Consider the following 21,783-nt stretch of genomic DNA (forward strand, 5'->3'; position numbering starts at 1 on the left):
AGGGGACACTGCTGCCCCAGCTTTGCCTTTGATGGCCCTGTGATGAGTGTGACTGTGTGACAGGCAAGACATGGGCTTAACAGCACTGCACACAGGCAGACGTCAATACACACATACCGCCGAGGGCACTCAGACGGACAGGCGCACTGCCGAGGGCACTCAGACGGACAGGCGCACCGCCGAGGGCACTCAGACGGACAGGCGCACCGCCGAGGGCACTCAGACGGACAGGCGCACCACCGAGGGCGCCCGGACGGACACGCGCACCGCCGAGGGCGCCCTGACGGACACGCGCACCGCCGAGGGCGCCCGGACGGACACGCGCACCGCCGAGGGCACTCAGACGGACAGGCGCACCGCCGAGGGCACTCAGACGGACAGGCGCACCGCCGAGGGCACTCAGACGGACAGGCGCACCGCCGAGGGCACTCAGACGGACAGGCGCACCACCGAGGGCACTCAGACGGACACGTGCACCGCCGAGGGCGCCCAGATGGACAAAGTGATATGACATCGATCCCTGGAGATCCACCCATCTCTTATATCCTGTGTGTTTGTGCCTCAGGAGGGAACAAGGAGGACGGAGCCCTTTAAGCTAAGAAAGGCGTGGCTGCCAAGGCAAAAGAGTGCCCTTGGGCAGCGTTCCACAGGTAGGAGGCGCTGAGTCGAAGACTCCCCCCCTCCCCCCTGTAGGAAGGCGAGCGTGAGTAGTAATGAGGGGAGGAGGCCTCTCCACAGCACGGAATAATGGAGTCTGACTTCATGCTGCAGGTGAAGTCATTGTTGACTCAACCAGTTGGAAAGTGGGAGAAGAACAGGAGGGAGGGGGACTGAGGCGGCACATGCAGGGGTGTCATTGTCATTACATCTGCGTACGATAGCCGGTGTCGTGAACCTCCTACCCAGAACCCTACAGGGCAAAGAAGGAAGGGTGTCCAACACAGGACTGCGAAGGGGGGGTAAAAGGCCAAAATACGAGCAAAGGATGACACACACGGCTACCACAGTGCCATCTCCCACCCGGGGGAGGCCAACCGCTATTTTGTAGGGCAGCTCTGAGACTCCTGGTGTCTGGAGGGCTCGCTTAGGTCACTGCGAGAGAATTCACACTGCATGTGATGTATGAGGAGTGGGGGCCCAGCCCACTCTGCCGCAGCCCCGCACACAATCCTGACAGCGGCATTAGAGGCTCACATTGCGCTCATTATGTAAGGACAGAAGAGGAGTCCTCAGCTCCTGACCGTACTAATCCACTCTCACCCCCGGAAGCTGCAGCAAAGAGCTTCCCCTGCTTTAGGGCAAACCAGAGCAAAGCCAGGGGTCTTCCTGCTCGCTGTTGTGGTGACGGCACTTTGTAAACAATCCGCAGAAAACACAGACAGAGGCACACAGAGAGAGACAGGGGGGCGCATACAGCACACACACCAAAATAGCCACAGGACGAGAGAATAATGGTGAACAGAGAGCCACGTGAAAAGAGAAAGAGAGGGTCATTGTTCTCGGAAGACAGAGGGGTGGCTGTCTAATCAGGACCTCCGGAACCACAGTGCCCCCCCCCCCCCAAAAAAGTTCAGAGAGGAAAGAGCAATGCGGGAGAGAGTGGCAGTGCTGGCAGCAGGTCTGCATTCCTGTCAGAGGAGGGTGCTCCAGGTCACCAGAAGGGGACCGCACAGGGTTAAAAAAGACGACGGGACCCAGAGGCCACTGAGGCTCCGACTGGCGCGAACCTGAGGAGCAAACAGCCCAGGCTTGCTGTCCTCCATGTGACATGTGGGTCGGGCTGTGCTTCCTACCCGCTGTGAGACCCTGGCGTTGACTTATTCGGGAGATGCAATGGGTGTCCACACTGATGGAGACTGATCAAAGAGCTCACACACGCATGCACACCCCCCCCCCCCCGTTCATACCCCTCCCTGCCCAAAACTGTCAGCAGCACTCTGCCCCTAGCCCCGCCCCTTCCAAGCTGACCCAGGTAATGTGACATGAGCGCCGTCGGTCATGGTCCCTGTTTGCACGAAGATAAATCTTCATCCTCCCCCCTGCCATGACCCCCCCCCCCCCCATGTCTTCTGTTTGAAATGCTGCCTTCCTTCAGCTGCCCTGTGGTGGGGCGGTACCATCTCCTGGCTTCGTGCTGCTGTTGCCTCTCTGGATGCACGGTGAATATTAGCATTGCATCCTGCTGAATAATAAAGGCCAAGGGAATATGTGTGCGTGTGTGACGGGAGAGAGGGAGAGCGATGGAGGCGGAGGATGGAGCAGCGCGCGGTCGGCTCTGCGGCACGACACCTGACTGAGCTGACAGCATGTAATGGCCACTCTAAAATCCTGTAGGTGGCCTGTTTGTGTCACGGACGTTGAATTGCAGTGAGATGTTAAACGCTTAACCCAGCTAAAATGCACAAACGCAATTAATCCAGATAAAAAGGACAGCAGGACCAAATGCACTCTCCTAAACCAAAGACAGTCAGCCTAAACAATCACAGCCAAACAGGTTAAATCCACAGGTTTGAAGAGCCTCAGGCCAAAGACGCACAAACAGCACAGAACAGCACAGAACACCACACCCAAACTGCAACTCAACAACAAAGGCGGGTCAAAGACGCATAGACAACACAGCCAACCAAACGTTAAGAAGTGATGAACCCTGAACCCCCCAGGGCCGCTTCCTCTCTGTGCCACACCTCACAGTGCAGGCTGGGGGGGGGGGGGGGGGGGGTTGCAGACATCTTTGTCCCAGGAGCTCGACAGAGACACAAAGCCCACGCCGACCATGTTGTGGACGGCCTGACACCAGCTCCCTTAGACAGTAATACCGAAGGGGGTGCAGCTGGTTGCCTGGATACCAACCTAATTGAGGGCTCTCCAGGGAGTTAGGTCCATCAGACGGAGCCCCCCATTCCAGACGGGGCTTGGCTCCTCACAGCCGTGCACAGGAACACAGCAGTGGCACGCGTGCCTCGTCAGAGGACAACATTCACGTCTAGGACTGACCTCGTTTAAATTAGCCCTGCCTGCCTGCGTGCTGAAACTCTTAGCGGAGTGATAAAGAAACGCATGAATAATGGAGAGCCTGCAAAGAGCTACTTTATCTTGCTGACATTAGCGCCGCAGCCTTCCATAATGATTGTGAACGCCCTGCGAGGGTTTTCTTGGCGTGCCAGGGACACCGTCTGCCTGTCAGAGGCTCTCGTTAAGCGCGGTCCCATTTCTGCTGCACTGCAGATGAGTTGCCTTCTGTTCGACATCGGCGTGGTCACCTGGTTACGGCAAAGTACTGCATCCGGTGACGCGCTCCCAGTTTGACGTCTGAAGATTATGCCACCAGATAAGTGGGGCACTCGTGTCGCATTCGTGCGGCGAGCTCCGGCTGCCGGCGAACGCGCACTGGCACAAACGCACGCAAACACTCACACGGTCTCGCTAGATTCTCATTCACCAGGACCCCTCTTGGACGTGAAGGGTGTCAGCATCTTGAGGGGGAGGGGGCATTATTCTCAAATGTCAAGCACGCTCTTAGCAACTGCGCCAGCAACCCCCCCAAGCCCTCCCTGCTTCAAATCGAACCTCTCCAGGAGAAAAAAAACACACACGACACACACACAAACAGAAGCCGCAGCATCGGGCAAACAAACAGGAGCAACAGCCGCTTGTGAAAAAGGAAATCAAAGCACGCAGCTCGGCAGAGAAGAGCACAACCATCTGCTCTTACCTGGTAAGCACAGTTCTCCTGGTGAACCATCCTCCAGCGCATCCTACACTCAGAGAGAACGGGGCTGATGCAGCAGAGTCAGGAGCAGCTGGCTGATTCGCCGGGAAAGAGAGAGAGGGAGGGAGAGACGGACCGCTCCCTGGAGCCGATTAAAATGGACGCCGGTGTCGCTCTGCTGGGAGAAAGCTACCAGGACCTGGCAATGAAGCACCTCTCTCTGACAGAACAGAACGCTTCTTCCAGGAAAGCGGAGGGAAAAGCGGGGAGGAGAGAGAGAGAGAGAGAGAGAGAGACAGAGAAAGAGAGCAAGGGATGGGAGGATATGACTCTCACATCACTCTCTCAGACTGGCAAAAGGGGGGAGGGGTGGAGAGAAAGAACTGCCAATCAGAGAGGCAACCAGCCAATCCTACGGCAGAAAGGGCGGGAACAAGGGAGGAGCCACATTCCCGGCTCCAAAAGGCAGAAATCACGGAGTGCTCAGATGGGAACGTCGTCACGGATGGGTGCCAGGGGGGGGGGGGAGGGGTGGGGCTGGTGAAGGGGGAAGCTCTGGAAATCTCTCAATTATCAGGAGTCAACTTTTCCTCTTGTAGTATTAAAGCTAAATAAATGAACATGTCACCTTCATCGCTGTTATGTTAATCTGTTTCACATCTGCCCGCTCGGATTGCCTGTATGGGGACTGAATTGAATTTGCCCTGTAATACCGCCCTGCTCTAAGAGCCAGGCCGTCTCACTGCCTGGGCAAACGACAGTGACGTACTACTGGGTCTCCTTATCGTGACAAGGGCTCAGTATCAGGCCTGTGCTTAGCGTCTGACTGTTAGCTCACGTCTCACAGAGATTTAGCACTTTAGCGTGCAAGAAGCCAGACCTTTACGACACTCCCGGACAGGGAGCCACTTCAGGCCGGCATTGAATTTGCCACAAATTACACCGAGGAAGCTCCTGCACAAGCGTTATTTGCAAATAACCATCAGGTAAGATCAGACATCGGGGGCATTGCTCCCCACCCCCCCAAAGCCCCAAAGAATTCAGTAAATATTAAATAACCATAAAATGAATGGTGCAGTGCAGGTGGTGCAAGCAAGAGTGACAGAGAGTGGCATGTGTGTGAGAATGCCCCCCCCCCCCCCGGCAGCAAACGGGGGATTATCACACAGCGATGACAGCTGGTGCTTCAGCCGGCCAGCATGGCTTCTTCCTCTCTCTCGCTCCCACGCCGAGGGCCGGACGCCGGCCAGCCTCACTCACATGCTAAAAACCCGGCTGCTAATCGCACACATGACCTCACGGAGGGCGAAACAGAGCAGAAGGGGACCAAACGGACGAGGACGTCGAGAGCACTCTCTGCCTGGAGAGTTCTACGGCGCTGCAGACCGATGGGGCGGCGTGCGAGCAGAATCATGGCTCGCGTGTCATGTGTGAGGGGGCTGAACTGTGTTTATATGCAGAAAGAGACACGATGCAGGCACACACATGGCATTCAGGAGGGACCAGGTAGGACATCAGAGATGAGAAGAAGGAAGCAGAATCAGAGTATGATCTGACCATCCCTGGGCTGGATTCTTGAGGATGCCTAGAGATACCCGTCCGCCCACCAGCAGTGGCACCCAGCCGCCTCACAAACATTGACTGCTGCATAATTTTCCCCAATAATTTTCACTGGTAGGTTTAATGAACTGGAAGGAGATCGATCCCGTTTCAGGCCTGAACTCCCTTGTCTAACGAGGTTGATGGTTTACAGTCCCTCGGCGGGTTTCCCGGCGCCATGCCTCAGCATCATTCCAGCAGAACCGCAGTCCAATCCGCACCTCGCGACCCCCCATGTGCCACTGAACTGCAGCCTCAGCAGTAACATGATGCCAAATGCTGCTTATTTATAAAATATTAATAAGTTGTTTTGTTGATTATAATCACTACTATTACTGGAACATAAAATTTGGTTACTGCTGATCAGCATGCTTGAAGTTCCAAGTGGAGAGACCCCTTGCTTGACTGTCCGTTTGAGCACATGACCCACAATGGATGGGCACCCTGCAGGGTGCTCTGTGCGGTCGGCAATGGGCTCCCAGATTAGTACGACCCGGCTTTGGATTCCCACCAGTGTTTCCCAATCCGGTCCTCAGGGATGCACAGACAGTTTACATTTTTGCTCCCTTCCAGCTCCCTACCAGACAGTTTACATTTTTGCTCCCTTCCAGCTCCCTGCTAGACAGTCCCCTGCCAAAAATGTGGACTATCTGTGGGTCCCCAAGGACCGGACTGGGAAACAATGATCCACACGAACAGAAGATGCACAAACAGAGCCTCTCTGGCCTGCACCAGAGCAAGCCTGGTGATGACATTTTAGTGAAATTAAATATGATAAAACACTACCTCAAAATCAGATAACGGTCACGAACAGTCACAGTTATGTTTCATTCCACATAACTGTCCCCTCATCCCTCCAATCAGAACCTTATTCTCACAAATCTGACACCAGGCTTCAACCAATGAGGTACTAGGACACCAATGAAGGTTGGATGGTACAGGGGACCATAATGTTTGTGATATATCCTGAACATTTTAGAAGCCAACCAAAGAAGGTGATGAGCTGATTAAGGCACTGAAGAATTATGACCCTGATTCAGGCACATTCTGCAGGGGTGTTAATGAGAGAGGATGTCAGTCACATGAAGAGATGTACTCGCACCGCAGGGCAGCAGCATCTGCTGGCTGATAGCAGGGACGGCCCCCTCAGTGCTGGCCGATGCCCCCCAGTGGACCCTCTGTCCGCAGGGCTTCACGGGTGGGAGAGCAAAGCACATACGGGTGAAGGACACATCTGTCATAATGTGCAAAAGCAGGAAGAGGCCAGGACTCCTGAAGGGCTTGGGCCGACTGTAATGTGCTGGAGAGTCTGTCCAGGGAGCAGCACTATCAAATGATGACAAATGCACTGTGCTGTTTGATGTACGGATCCCACAGCTGCTCTTTGATTATAGGTAACCTAAGAGCCACCCAGCCCCCCCCCGGTATCACCTCACCACCCGCAGATGCTTCATCTTTCTCTTCAGACAGACACAAGGTTACAGCATCACCTCAGAACGGGTTCAAGGGCGACCGTAACTTTAGCCCAAGCCGCTGGGATCACGCCAACGCAGGAGCGGATCCTCATCTCTCCTTCTGGTATGCAGCACGATCATCCCGGCCTCATAGGCTCGGTGATACGATCGTTCGCTTACAGCCCCAGCCTCCCTGTATCTGCCAGCCACCGGTAACAAAACGGATTAAGTGCTGCCGTCCTCGGGGCCAATGACAGCGCTCTCACTGTGCAATGCCGGAATACAGAGCAGCGGACGTGGGCGGGATTGCGGGGGATCAGAGGGATTCTGGCTGGGTGTTTTCCTGGGTAGCTGCGTGTGCCTGGGGTTTGGAAGCACAGCCTGTACCCATCCGGGCATAAATGCGCCCACTCGTCGGTGCCAGCACCTCACCGCTAAATATAGCCGCTCTCGGTTATTGCCCCTCCCTGTGCGGTCGGCCTGGCGAAACACTGACAGACGAATGGAAACGGTAATTAAGGAGAGACGACCATAATCAATTACTCACAAGGTAACACACAGCTGCTCCCCCCCTTCCCAGCAACTAACAGGAAGTTGTTCCGCTCTGCCTGCCTCTCTGATTCATGGTCTGAGTCGATGAAGTTCACAATGGAAAGAGGAAACGTTATAAGAAATAGGACTGTATTCAATGCTACTACTACTAATAATATAGCAATAATAATGCCCTACATTTGCCATGTCATGTTTTAATGTAAGAAACTGCTATCGACAGACTGGCAGCCATTGGGGGGCTCTGGGCGGGGGCAGAGATTCAGACCAGCAAAGTGTTTCAAAGATCAAGCATTTCCTTCCTGCCTTGTTGGAGAAGGGAAGCCCCCCCTTGTGGAGAAGTGACAGACAACTGCCGCCCCCCCCCCCCACTCCAGTCCAGTGGAGGTTGTGCCAGCAGCGGTCAGCAGAGGACAGGGCGGTGACGGTGGGGGGCTGAGGCCAGGCTGGCGGGGGGGTAGGCTGCCATCGGCTGGCCTGCCTTCATGCCCTGTGTGCAGTGACACAAACAGGGCTGTCAGGCATGATGTCACATCAGGGGGGGTCTCGAGCTGCCACTTTTAAAGCACAGGGTCCGATACCACTGTGCTGACCTGCCATGGAAACTGCTGTATTTTTAGCCTGATAATAAGGCAGTGTGAGCCCAGCCCAGGTCCGCGGGGCCTCAGACAGGGCTCGCCAACAGAAAAGAGTTAGAAGGCAGGCGCACCCTATGCAGTTTACACTGCAGACGGCAGTGATAAGCAGGCCTTGCAGTAATGGGATAAGGAAGCCATAAAGAGACCCACCCACATTCACTGCTCTGTGACATCATTTTATAGGGCAGTTTTGTTTAGAAAAGCTGTCCTGTACTCTCAAGCTCGAACTCAGGTGGGGGGTTTCAAGGCGGAGAAGCCAGAACGGCAAGTCCATCTGCTGCTTGGCGCAGTGAGCGTCCCTCCGGCCGGCTGGCGGGCTGGGGCGGGCTGGGGCGGGCTGGGGCGGGGGACCACAGCACTGTGCTCTGACTCGGTGCTCATCCAAAGCTGTGCTGCCCTGGAGTCACGACGACGCGGCACCACACTCCGTTTGTAAATAGGCTGCTACATGTTCGCTTTTACTCAGTTCTGCTTCTGTGGAGGCTGCTACTGACAGATCAGCGTTTCTGTGTGCGGAATGTAAAGGCGGCCAGGAGACGAGCTGCACGTTAACACTGAAACACCGAGGCCATTTCTGTGGCCGTTTTGTGGAGCGTCAGCTGGCCGGCTGCGGTATTCTGAAGGTAATATTTCTCATTACTGCCCATAAATCCAGGCTGCACCTCCCACACCCAGCTCTGATCAGCGCATCCTTCACCCCCTTTTTTATTGAGCAGGAAAGGCGGAGAGGAACCAGGCCGGGTCTCAGGACGAGCAGCCCTGGACCCCCCCACCCCCCCACCCCCCGACAGCTTCAGTAAACAGCCGGTAAAGGCACCCGTGGGGCTGTGTGAGCTGAGAATGCAGGACCTGGGTGACACTAGCACACAGTTTGCATAACAGCGGGGCCGAGGGCTAAGGACCCCCATGGCCTTGTCTTTAAAATAAAACTGCTTGTGTGAATATGAACGTCCGGCGTTTGAAGAAAGAGAAACACAGAGCCACTGACGGACCAGGCCAAGGCTCTGTGAGCGGGTCTGCTGGAGCGAGCCCCAGATTATACCCTATAAATAATGATCAGGCGAGGAGAGCGGCGCCTTTCAGGGAAAGAGGTGGCAGAAAGCTCCCTTGGACGGACACCCCCCTGGTATGCGAGTCTTAAATACTCATGGTTTCTCTGTGTGACGCCTTGTGTGCATAGGGGGGGGGGTGCTGTGTGAGGCATAAAGCACTCCACACTGATGACTCAGGCTGACGGCAGCGGAGGCAGGGCGCAAGACCTGAAGAGGCAGAAGTGGTAGCTGTGGGCAACGTTGTTTGTATCACGGACACCAGTAGCCCTAACAGAGACCAGCCACTCTCACAGACACCAGCAGACCTCACAGAGACCAGCCACTCTCACAGACACCAGCAGACCTCACAGAGACCAGCCACTCTCAGACACCAGCAGACCTCACAGAGACCAGCCACTCTCACAGTAGCCCTCAAAGACCCCAGCCACTCTCACAGTCACCAGCAGCCTTCACAGACACTAGCAGCTCCGCCACCTCAGCCAGCCCCAGAAGACAGGCTCATTCTGATGAACTCATCAGTGCAAATCCCCACACTACAGTACCGAGCATACAATCCTGAGCATGGAATTAGCACAGCCCGGGGTAAAACTACACAACATCAACAGGATGTTTAGCAGATTTTTAACTATGTAATCATAAATAAAACCCACTACTTTTTTTCATGTAGGCCTGCACCAGACCCAAAGACCATGTGACTGCAGGATAATTAGTCAGTGGGGGAGAAGAGTGAGGTCAAAGTTCACATACTCAGCGCCACTGCCTGGCAAAAAAGCAGGTGGAAGCATCCATCACAGGGACGACTGCAGCTCCCAGCGCTGCGTCCACATCTGACAGCCCCGTATGGCAGAACCCCACTGTGTGCGCTCGTGTGTGTGTGTGTGTGTGGACAGAAGGAGAAAGCAGGGGCAGCATGTAGCTGTGAATGTGGATGGTCGGCCTGAGCGGAGTGTGGAGATACGCAGATGTGTGGCTGAGCACCACCAAGCAGCACACTGTCCTCTGGAGCCTCTCCATTACATATGATGCTGGGCAGATTCCAGGGCAGCACCAGGAGTAGATTAAATAACCTCACAGAAGGACATATGCTCTCCTCAAGGCATGAATAGGCGCAATTCAACATCGCTGTGGGCCAGAACCTGATAACGCAAATGGGACCATACATTTCTGTGCTCTAGAAATGACAAGCTTTAATATGGGGCTAACCTGAACTGGCCAGACATGTGAATCCCATGAACACAAGATACCAAGGGAAGTATGAGGAATTACAGGACTAACACATGATCCCCTTAAAGGAATATCACACACACACACACACACACACACAGAAACAGATTCATTAGCAGAAGACCAGGAATTTCTTTTTTAAGAGAAAAAGAGGAAAATGGTTTACCTGAGTTAAGTGCCCAACTTGTAGTGGAGAATCCAATGTTACTTCTAACACAGGTACGCTCCAGAAAAGTATGTATGTATATATAAAGAAAACAGCACTTTAAATCTTTTAAAGACAATCTAAACCAGTACATTAGTGTTCAGACCAGCAAGACATGGAAAAAAAAAGAGCCCAGTGGTTCACTGTGTACTGAGCGAGTCTGCAGCTTGGGTGCGTGTGCGTACGAGTCAAAGTCTGGAGGAGGGGAGCGTTCCGGAAGAAAAGGGGCCGACCCAGACGGCACAGACACAAGCCACACCTGGACACAGCCCCAGCTGCCCCGCTCGCCCCCCAGATGGAATACCGCACCCTCCCTCCCCGGCATACCTCCACCCCGCTCTCTGGCTAAGCAGACCCTAAACATAGACGCCCTCAAGGCTACAAACTGTCTGCCCTTCCCTTCTCTAGCCATTAAGCTACACGTTGCTGCCTCCCTTCTTCCTTTAATCCTTTCATCCTCCCTACTGTTCTTTCTTCACCTCCCTCTCCACGTGGCACTCAGCTCACGCCCTCTGCTTCTGAAAACTCCAAGTTAATTACACACTAGAAATGAACGGGGGGAGGTTTGTGGTCTCTCTTGCTCTCTGGTTCTCCCACTGGCACGGTGGGGGGGGGGGGGGGGTCACTCCTTTTGGCCCACCCCCGCCACGTCCGAAAGCTGTGCTGAGTAAGAATAAGGCTCAATTCAGACAAACCAGGAGGGCCAAAACGGGCCCTGGGGCTGAGGGTCACAGCGAGTCGCTCCAACACACAAGCTAAATAAAACAGTGAGACAAACGGTCACCTCGCCAAAAAGGGACATGATTCAGGTTTTCAAAAGAGGGAATTTTAACTGTTAAAACACATTCAACAATGACACAGTGCTGAGTAGCGTTTGACTGATACCAAAATGTTGACTTTGACACCGATACCAGCTTTGGTACCTCAGTATGAATATCAAATTGATACCGTGAAATATTCCTGCTTAAATACTACATTGCTTGGAAATTAATGGGCCTATTTATGAATGTAACCAAAAGCAATAGCCTATTATATAGCTTTAACATTATCAGTGAAATACATGTAAGTTAATTAAAGTCCATCCCGTGCATAGATCGTAATATTAGTTTGGTTTGCTGCAAACCCCCTGGACGATCCCCTCATGTCAGGCTCATGTTTGTCTCTCTGCTGTCCGTCACTTAGCCTGAACTGCTTTTCATCGCCATGGAAACGACATGAAGTCACACGAAACATAACAAACGCTCCATCACATCACTGTCATGTGTCTTATGTCTGTCATCACGCACAGCTGCCCGTCTTTACGCTCCGTATGTAAGTCCGGCTGAGCGAGAGAGCGACACCCGGCCAGGTTAGACATGCTGCCCGCTCCAAGCAGCGTTTGCTTACTGGGGCTGTCAGGTCTGTGTTTTTACCCTCATTGTTCAGTCTGAAACCCAAATAACGCCCTATCTTACTCCTGCCGCTCTGCATATCAGATTGATGTGGGTAGTGGGCGGCAGCGGTTTCCATATTTCATCTCTTTCCGCTCGAGAGACACGTGAAATAAGCGTGACTGTCTCTCTCCAGAGTGCAGGTTCAGCACACCCACTACGTGACATAACTTCTTAGAGTGTTTTTGATGGGTCATGGTTTGTTACAGAATCAGGACTTATCCAGTTCTTCCATTGCTTGCTTTTTGCTTTCTGCCTTTCCCTCACTCCCACTCCCACTCCCTCCCTCTCTCCTTCACTCGTACCTCCCCAATTTGTAAACAGCAATCTGGTCCTCAAGGACCCACCGCCAGTCCACGTTTTTGCTTCCTCCCAGCTCCCTCCCAGACAGCTCACAAAGCTGGAAAGGAGCAAAAACCTGGACAGTCCCCAAGGGCTGGAAATCACTGCCTTCCTCTGGTCCGTAGAGCACCCGTCTGTTAAACGTGCAGCATTCCTGGGTGCAGCAGGCAGGTCTGGGCACGGCACCGGCTTTGTGGACAGCACGCCTCTGGGGCATCATTTCTCTCTGTGATTAAGGCCTGTCTTCTGCTCCGTGTCTGCAAGCCGGCTGCAGAACGCAGAGCCTTAGGGCAGTCAATAACAGCCATGCTGGTGCTCTGCATTTTGATAAAAAAGACTAAGCTCAGACCCACAAGGTTTACTGAGGGACCTCCCCCTGCACCAGACGGGAGCATATACACCATACAACTGCCTGCCAGCGGCCATCGTCTGCAGACTGCTCCCTTTTTCCTTTGGGGTTACTTACATGTTCCAAGAAAAACAAAAAGTAAGGTGGTGATGAGAGGGAATGACACCCGATTCCTCCTCCACTCACAAACACGCAGTGGGGGTGGGATCTGAACAGGAACCCCCCCCTCATGCACTGGAGGTATCCCAGAACCCCCCCCCCCCCCCACACACACACAGTTTATAAATTCTGTTGAAGCAGCTCTAGCTGAACACTGGGAAATAACTTAGCAGACGGATAATTTTAGCAGAGTCCTTGGATGGAGATTAAAGGAATCTTTCCAAAATTGGAAAGGCGGTTGAGGATTTTGCAGATGTTCCTCCAAATTGACGAATTTCACTCGGTGAGAAGCTTTTTTACCAATAGGCTGCCCATCAGAAAATACCGTCCGTATTACAGCACACAAACTGAGCGGCCTCGGTTTCTTCATCGTGAAGAGTGCCGCCCTCACCCTCTAATTCCTGATTTTTGGCAGGTTCACACGGTCCGTGTTCCAGAGTCTCGTCCCGGGCCAGCAGAGGGATTTAAAGCCAGCGTGTCAGTGTAGCCAGGCGGCGCTTGGACGACAGATGTCACGCGCCGGCGGAGTGTCCCACGGAGCCAAGCGCTTCGGTGTGCTCAGCGGCCCTTGCGTCAAGCACGGCTCTCCTGTCATGTGATGAAGTCACATGCTTTGCCCACTATGGCACTCGTGGTTGGCAACACTGGGGTGGAGTAGTAGGGAAATTTAAGGACAGTGTAACCTAAGAGCAGACTGCTCCGGGATACTCAACAGACAAGATTCTGTGCTACACCTGCTGCAATGCAGACAATTTCACCCTTACGTTTTTAATTTAATTTTTACATTTAAGCACTTCTGTGGCAGATAGAGGCTGCTGCTGGTGCATTTGCTTAAGAATCTATCCAGACCTAATAAAATAATTTGTTTTCTATGTGGTCACACCTTATATGGCAATTTTATTAGAAGACAGAAATAAGATATTACTGTGATCTATCTTGAGCCAGACATCTAAGCTGACATGCAACGCTTACGGCAAGTGAGAGGCTGTCACCCACACTCTGACTCGACGTGCGGGCAGCCCGCTGACGTCATATGCGTCACAATCCCTTTTACGTCTGTCCACAGCAACTCAATAAAACCGCGAGTGATCAGACACATCTTCCAACGTGGGCGGAGAAAGAGCGGAAGAGAACGGAAGAGAGGGCTGATCGGCAACTCAGTCACCCAGCACATGAGGCTTGGGGTCTCAAATCATGGTTTTTCTCAAAGGAATATGAGCCTAGGTTTCCATGACGATCACAGACAAACTACATCCTATCAGCCTTGACAATCACCTCCATGTTCTGACCGCATTTTGAGTGGACCAGGAGTTCTGCATAAGCGCCTTAGCCCAGACGTCTTCTCAGGACTGACTGTCCCTGCCCCATCCCACCCTTCAAAGGGAAAAGTTCCACAGAAAAACCATGCAGACATTTTTCAAAGGAACCAGCCAGTTTGTGGTAGTCGCTTCTGCAATGCCAAGAATTCCTTGCTTAACCACTAGTCTTATAATGACAACGGTTTCGGCAAACCAGTCAAATCCTGGAAGCCAGATGTCATTTGCTGAGGTAACCATCAGTGGAGGGGCAGTAGATTATCAGGACCTCAGGGGACCCTGTCATGATGGGGCGCTATGCCCCCAGCAGCTGAAAGCCCAACTATACTTCCTCTGATGAAAATCTGCCCATTCTCCAGGCTAACGGAAACACCAAAGGTGACAGAACATCATCAGAACATCACCCCTGGAGGAGAGAAAGGTGCTCCGGTGCCCATGGTAACGGAATCCTACGTGAGGAACAGCATTTTTAAACCTCCCTGCTGGAGTGTGGAATGGAGTCCGAGCGGATGGTGGATTCAAAGACTCCCTTTGTGCAGTAAGGCGGCCAGAATTATACGCACCTTCCCGTGACCCTGCAGCTATAAGAGGAATGGCTCCCAACCAGGAAACAACATGCAGAGCTTTAAACCACGATAACCTCAACACTGCCACTAAAATAAACGCTGAACACGATGGTAGCCATCAAACCCAGTTCCAAGCAACGAACACAGAATTAAACACTAAAATTAGCACTCAATGCTAGAAATGGCACAATATAATTTTTTTCTGATGTAAAATTTTTTCCCGATACTAGAACTTTGAGTGTCTGCCGATACCGATACCAATCCGAAATATTCTTCCACTTTATCAGCTGCTGAGCGTTAAATGAGACATGAGGCCCGCACTTCTCTTTACGGTACGCTGCGCTAAGGTATTTTTGCGATTTTTCAGGATAGCTCTATCTCTGATGGGGAATCAGATCAGTTTCTTACCCCACCTCCCAACCCTGAACTTCTGCTCCAATATTTTTTTCTCGGTACTCACCCAATACTGATAGTGGGGATCGGATCGGTGCCATCTGTACTAAACACTAAATACGGTGGCGAACATTGACTACATGCTAATCATTAAACACTAAGCTTGGAGTAAACACTGACTGACACCGGCCCCAAGCTCGGGGCCCCACGGATCTCACATTCCTGGCATACCTTCCCGTTGGCAGCCACGCTCTGCGGGTCAAGGGGACAAAGCCTGCCCACCACTGCCATTGTTCCGTATACAGGGTGTCGAGAAGCAATGGCACAGACTCTCTTATGTAGAAGGACCACACACTTTGACAGCCACCAGCAAACTCTCCAGTCTGCATATATAAGTGCTGCTAACAGGATTAACCAAATACCTGATTTATCCCGATTCACCATTTACTTAGGCCAGCTCTAGATGCCTGAACGCGTTTGTTACCTTCCTATTGTCTCAGGCAATAAGCCACAACCACTTTTATAAGGCACAATGATCGTATCTGTTAGCCTTTGGCTGTGATCCTGATATTTACTGCTCTTTTATTAGGGTATTTATGGCTAGCTATCACCGTAAAAACAAAGGCATCCCCATGACCAGATCCTCTTGAGTGACGCCCCAAAAACTGTCACGTGATGAAATACAGCTGGAGGCAATCCCGTATCGGGGTACTCAATTGCCGGGTCTTCTCAACCATCTCTGTACTGACCTGACGGATGATGTCACACGCCCCCCCTCACAACAGGTCGCCAGAAAGCAAAAACCGAAACCTGCAATCGGTAGAGAGGACTGATAGCATTGCAGGAATTAGTCCAGATGGACAGCCCTAAACCCACTGCAGCATGGCAAGGCTAGGACAGAGGGAGAAACGCAGCTCAAAAATTACATAACGTGTAGCTCGTTTACTCTTTAACACATTAATGGGCCAAAATGAGAAGAGGCTTCGCTTCTTTTAAGTAGAACAAAATTTGTTGAGCTGACAATGACTAAAAAGCAAACGATCAATCAATGTGTATATATAAAGGCTATTTATAGGAACGACCGCGTGACTAATGAGCGGGGAATGATGGCTTGCTGAAAAAGCAGTATCAGCGGTACAAACCAGCGCGCTGTAAAATGCTGCAATTGCGCCCTCTAGTGGCAAGGCTCAATATAGCACTACGTGACAGACTGGTGGGCAGCTTTCCGTCCTATTAAAATCTATGACATACTTTACGGTTTAAAAACCTAACAGAAGTTATTCCCCAGCTGTTTTTGGCATATTTTGCAATCTCATTTCCTACCCACCACTGAAGGCCACCAAATGCCTCCACAACTCATAAAGCAACATGACAATTAAAACAACAAATAACTTAGTGTTACAATAGAGCCCTTAATCACCGTCTTCATCTGAGAAATGCAGTTTCACACACTGGCTAAGGGTTAGGCTACAGCCCACATTTTTAAGAACAATGGGCTCTGTTCTGTGTGCTGTGCCTTCCTGGGGGTACAGAGCACCCACGTGACACCAGACCACGCCGTCGTCTCATCTGCACTTTGCCAATGAGCCCTTAACTGCCTGACAGCCAAGAGCTGCTCAGCTGAATGGCCTTCATCTTCTCTCAGGTAAAAAGGAGGTACAGAGCTGGAAAGGCAGACTGACGCTCCAAACAGCCAGGTCCCACTTGTGGCTACAAGAGAAGAATCCACTTACTGAGGTGTAGTTCGTCCTTCCCTGGCCCTGGTTCTGATTGTGTAACTCGTGTTCCTGGATCTGCAGACCAGCCAGGTGCTTCTCCAGAGCGGCCCAGTCCATAGTGGGAAGTGGAGGCTCCGGGGTACTGAGGGTCCCTGAGCCCTCTCTGTCCTCCCCCAGGGTGCGGCCCGGCACCCCCACCCTGCCCGCGTCTGCCGCCCTCCTTGGTACAGTCTTGGGTGGGGGTTGGTGCCGACTTATGGGCACAACGATGTTGCCATTCTGCTTGAGCTCCTCGGGCACCGCGGCCACAGTGGTTGCCATGCGGCGGCTCAGCGGTGCCAGAGGGACCTTGGCGTCCTGCAGCTCCTCGGCCAGACTGCGGCCCCTCAGCAGCTCTCGACTCGCGCCTCCTCCATCGGTGCCTCCCTGCCGCTCACCATAGTCCCCACATTCGCTCTGCCACTCCTCGATGACCTTCTTCTTGTACTCCTGGTAATCCTCATCCTCCTCATAGCCCTCCAGGGTCACCAGGTCCAGGCTGGGGGGGGACTTGTAGTCCGAGCAGGGGGTCACCTTGTTGGAGTTGGACTCTGAGCTGGAGCGGCTTGAGCTGTCACTCCCCAGGTCCATCCCATCCTCCCTGTAATCCTGGACAGGAAAAGAAGGAGCAAACAGGGTCAGATCAAAGGTACCACATCAGGACCACACTCATTCCCTCCCCGCAGAAATTCTCTGGGCTCTCAAATATATCTCTATATCTGCACACCTCCCACAAAGTGGAACTAACCTGAAGCACACAAAATACTTCGGAATGTGTGAACAAACATTGTGTGTCCCCCGTATGTCATGTCAAAAGCAAGGTTAGTTTCCCCTTTTCATTCCTCTCTGAAAGCTGAATTCTCCATGATTTTTGCCACAAATGAAACATATACTTTAAAATGAATGTCATAAAAAAACACAGCGACATTGTTATTCTCTACCACAAATCAAAAGAGTTTTCCTCAGTGGCGAAGACCCCCACAGTGAAACTGGCAGTTAACGTCATTTTACCAGGCAAGAATCAAACTGGAGGATTAATGTCACTTCTGATGTTGCCATATGAACAAATTATCTGCTTAAGACAACAGATACATATTCCAACCCACTAAAAGTTTTAAATGTCAGACCCATTAAGAATGCCCTTACAGCAAGACTGTGGCTGGGAAAAGATTTTCTAGCTATAGAGACAACAAAAACACGACAAAGTGAATGCGTTGCTGTACACAGTAGTAAGTGCAATGTATGGTGTTTGCGTACTAAGAATGACTTAGTTAACTTTAAAAGTGCAGTTGTCTGTTTAGTACTAGAAATCTATACCTCGAGGAACTGAACAGAATGTACAATGTCTCCAATAAGCTACATAATAATGCTTATTGGTACATTACTTCAGCTCTTAGAGTACCAAACTATCTCCAAACGTCAGCGCATCCACCACAACATTACCTGTATTATTTAAGTTACTAAAGTCAGCCTGTTTTGCTTTCATCAAATGACTATTGTTCTGGCTTATAATCACCCGGTTCCTTGCTTTGTGTTTTGGTTGTGAATGGGAAATAGGCACCTTTTGCTCATTTTATTTTAAAACCACAGCATCCAGTGTCGCTTTTTTCCACCTCAGCAGTGAATCACGGTGCGCGGCGAACAGACGCAATGGACGACTTTGAAAGCCGAGTTGCCGGTCATACGCCGCGGTTTCCATGTAGTGATTTGCTGCAGCTTCTCTTGAGATTCCTAATCCCCCCCGAGACCACAAAGTGCACGCAGACCTGCTTAACACGGGGCTTAGTATTTGCATCGACCAAAGTTATATACCACGATCGGTTTATGAAAACGTCATACTGCTGATAGGCCTCTGATTCAACAGCACTGGCAGGCAGCATCCCGCTGTCGTTTAAAAGCGAATCGGAACAAGTAGTACCAAAGCCAAGTGCGTTAATGTTCACTTCTTCAACAGAACGCTAAGACAGCCTCCTTGTGGCACGTTCCGCGTAGGATTCAGGGCGAGCAGATGATGGCACAAAGCGCTTCTCCACTCCTTCATAATTCAGTAAAATAAGCTGTAAGCCTGAGGATACCTAACAACGGCGTCAGGAAGACAAAAAACTGCAGACTTTCGTGCATGCGTAACGCTGTTTAGTCTGTAGAACATCGGTGAGACCCCCAGGGTGATAAAGCGAAAATATCTTTGATTTGTTTGTGCAGTTTGCGTCCATTTTTAAAGGATCGTTATGTTGCAGCCCCCTTTGCAATGACGCTCAGGCGTTTTCATCTCCGTTTTCATCTAGGCTCAGCCAATCATTTCTAAGACGGAGAAAATTGCCACCGGGACCTTCGTGAGTCACAGCTGTCGGGAGAAATCATGGATACCCTCCACCCGGCGGATATATTTCCTCTCTCGCCTCAAAGTATTAAGACTCATCTCGTCGATTTCCTGTCCTGCCCTGAGATCACAAAACTTATAACACATAATAATACTTCACATACTGGGCAAAACATAGCTAACATGCCCACATGTCCCCACTTGCCAGGATCAGGGCGATCGTACGCGCACACACCCTAAGTTCACTAAAAAGGTTACAAGGAATCACTCGTGTTTTTGTTCTTTTCGCTAAAATGAATTCCACTTTGACACCGGGCTACAATGCAATACCTTACCAAAAAGCTCATATAAAGAGTAATCTTCGGGTGGATCCTAGAATGGAGGCTTTGCCTTTGTTATGTAAAAATTCCGTGACCATTACGTGACCACCGAAAAAGATTAAGCGCTAAACTATAAATAGGGCCTGTGGAGAGAAATCACGTCGCGTCTCCATTCAGAACCACAACTCAGTGTATGAGAGTTGGAGGCGACGAGAAAGCCGTGGGAATCAGTTTTAAATCTTAGCCAGTAGCTGGAGTCCTTAAAAGGGCAACGGCTCCATCATAATCAACCGAGATGTTCAAGACATTTAATGTACAAAGTAGAAATTGTCCTATGCTTCTCACGTTAGTCCTTACACGGACGTGTCTGGACATCTCCCCCATCGTTTATTTAAGTCACAGTTTAAAGTGAGTCAGAGAAAGAAACTCGTTTCCTGGTACGGATACGGTGGGACCCGCTTCAGCGTATCCAGTGGGAATAATCTGCCGTCCTTCCCCTGCTTAGAGAGCGCCTTTGGCACACAATACATGCAAATTGACAGCTGCACAGAACCCCGTCCTGAAAGACAGTATACGGCGGCATGTCTGTATTCCTCTCCATAAAACACGCTCGCTTATTAAGTTAAAAGCGATTTATTATTATTCCCTCCCTCCCCCTCCCAACTTTGCCATAAAAAGCACTACCCTGCAGCCTCCTCGACGTAGGTATTCCTTCGTTTTTTAACATCGAGCTCTCCCTCACGCTTCGCCTACGATGTGGCTTGGTAGCCGAAGTTGCCATGCAAAACGGGTGGTCCCGCACATGGGTGGTAACATTATGCCTGGCATCCTCTTCATTAGGGAATTACGGAAGATTCTTTTTAAATCGCGTCGCTTATAATGCCAAGTCATTGGTCCTGAAATGATGTCATGTCTCAGAAAAGGTCCTGAGACAAAAACAGTATCTTAAACGCCCACCCGGTATCAATACAGATACGATACAGATACACAGCCATGAGTAAAGATCCTAAATGGTCACCACAAAACTAGCGCTGATACCAGCGTCCACACCTAAGCGTTGCATTTAGGACAGATAGATTCAGTGCACAAGTCGTTCCGCAAATACGCACTGTAACATCATCGTGTTTTTAGAAATTAATTTTTTGATAAAATGAAACAGGACCGGCTTAAAATTCGAAAAACGTCATATGCAGAACGATAATTCGTTCCTGAAGCAGTTGCCACATTTCATATGAAATACGGATTAGCAACAAATACATCAACTGTACATTAAATATAAATAACAGTTCAGAATGTACTTACAGTCATGTTCTCTGTCAGATCTTTCCTCTCAAGACATGTTCAACTCCATACAAAACAAGTGTAACAAACACATAGACCAATTTTTAAAATTATTTTTTACGGATGGTTTAGATGACCGATGTCAGCTGCTACCCAATGATATAACACAAAATCGGCTGGATGTAGTGAACATCCGTGGTATTATTCATTTCTGTAGATATCGGCGAGGAACCCAGCCCCCAAGCAACTTGAGTTCAAAAATAGATGCGATAAAATATAATCGGGCTTCCCGGCGTCCGGATTTCTGTTCTTCTCCCGACAGATGTCAGACCCAGGTATCGCTGCCGAGCCCCAGCAAAGTGCGTGTGTTTTTATACATCTGTTCAAGCATCCGTGCCCGTGTCATCCCAGCGCGGAGTGCGCGTGCTTCCCCTTGTCCAGCGCGCGCTGACGGGACTGAGAGCGGTCCTCCCCACCGGCGCCCGAACTCCACCGAGCTACACGCGCGTTATCGCCTCGCCTCTCGGCTGCGGGCTGGAGCGAACCGCTAAGTCCGGCCTTCTGCACCCACTGACCTTGTGAAGTGGGGAGGGCGACGGCCAAAGCGAAAAGCCAGCCTCGTCAACCCGTAATTCTTACAATACCTATCTCGTGTCACAGTCTTCATTTACTGACACAAAACAATTAACAATATATATATAGAAAAATTAAATCTATGCAATTTCTTAGGTAGTTTTAAAGATGCAGAACGAACGTGGTCATTTAAATCTATACAATTATTAAGTATTGAGGCCCCTGTTTAAATTTGAATATGGAATGTTTTAACTATATATATATATATATATGTTGTCATAAACCAGTATGCCATTCATAGAAGTTCAGGCTGTACATTTCGAGGAAAGGCTCCGTGTGTCTTAAGGCGTTTTAGCAGGATACATCAAATTAGATTTAGTCACTGATATCACTTTTTTTATTGGCTTAACACAGTATTTCATTTAGCTTCATGACAATCATTTTGATCTAGTAGCATAGATATCTTAAAATCAAAGACTAAAGGCCACCTTATAAATCAAGAATATAAAATAAATAGGATTCACTGATGGGCACAACAAAGGTACAT

At 50.8% G+C, this 21,783-nt stretch overlaps 1 protein-coding gene across 2 annotated transcripts in view; it reads right to left on the reverse strand.

Annotated features, from left to right (window-relative positions):
- schip1 (schwannomin interacting protein 1) overlaps positions 1-21,212 on the reverse strand; it is a 37,606-nt gene extending 16,394 nt beyond the window's left edge. Inside the window, exons 1-2 of one of the 2 annotated variants that reach the window (XM_049003598.1) lie at positions 20,685-21,212; positions 16,719-17,351 (exon numbers count right to left, since the gene is read on the reverse strand). In XM_049003598.1, the coding sequence (XP_048859555.1) occupies positions 16,719-17,351; positions 20,685-20,690 (639 nt within the window). In that variant the 5' untranslated portion in view covers positions 20,691-21,212. Of the gene's footprint in view, positions 1-3,712; positions 4,032-16,718; positions 17,352-20,684 lie in introns of those variants that run through there. The other variant, XM_049003601.1, reaches the window with a different exon arrangement.
- Between the last annotated feature and the right edge of the window lie 571 nt (positions 21,213-21,783).

Source organism: Brienomyrus brachyistius, unplaced genomic scaffold (genome assembly GCF_023856365.1).
Source record: "Brienomyrus brachyistius isolate T26 unplaced genomic scaffold, BBRACH_0.4 scaffold85, whole genome shotgun sequence".
Lineage (NCBI taxonomy): Eukaryota > Metazoa > Chordata > Actinopteri > Osteoglossiformes > Mormyridae > Brienomyrus > Brienomyrus brachyistius.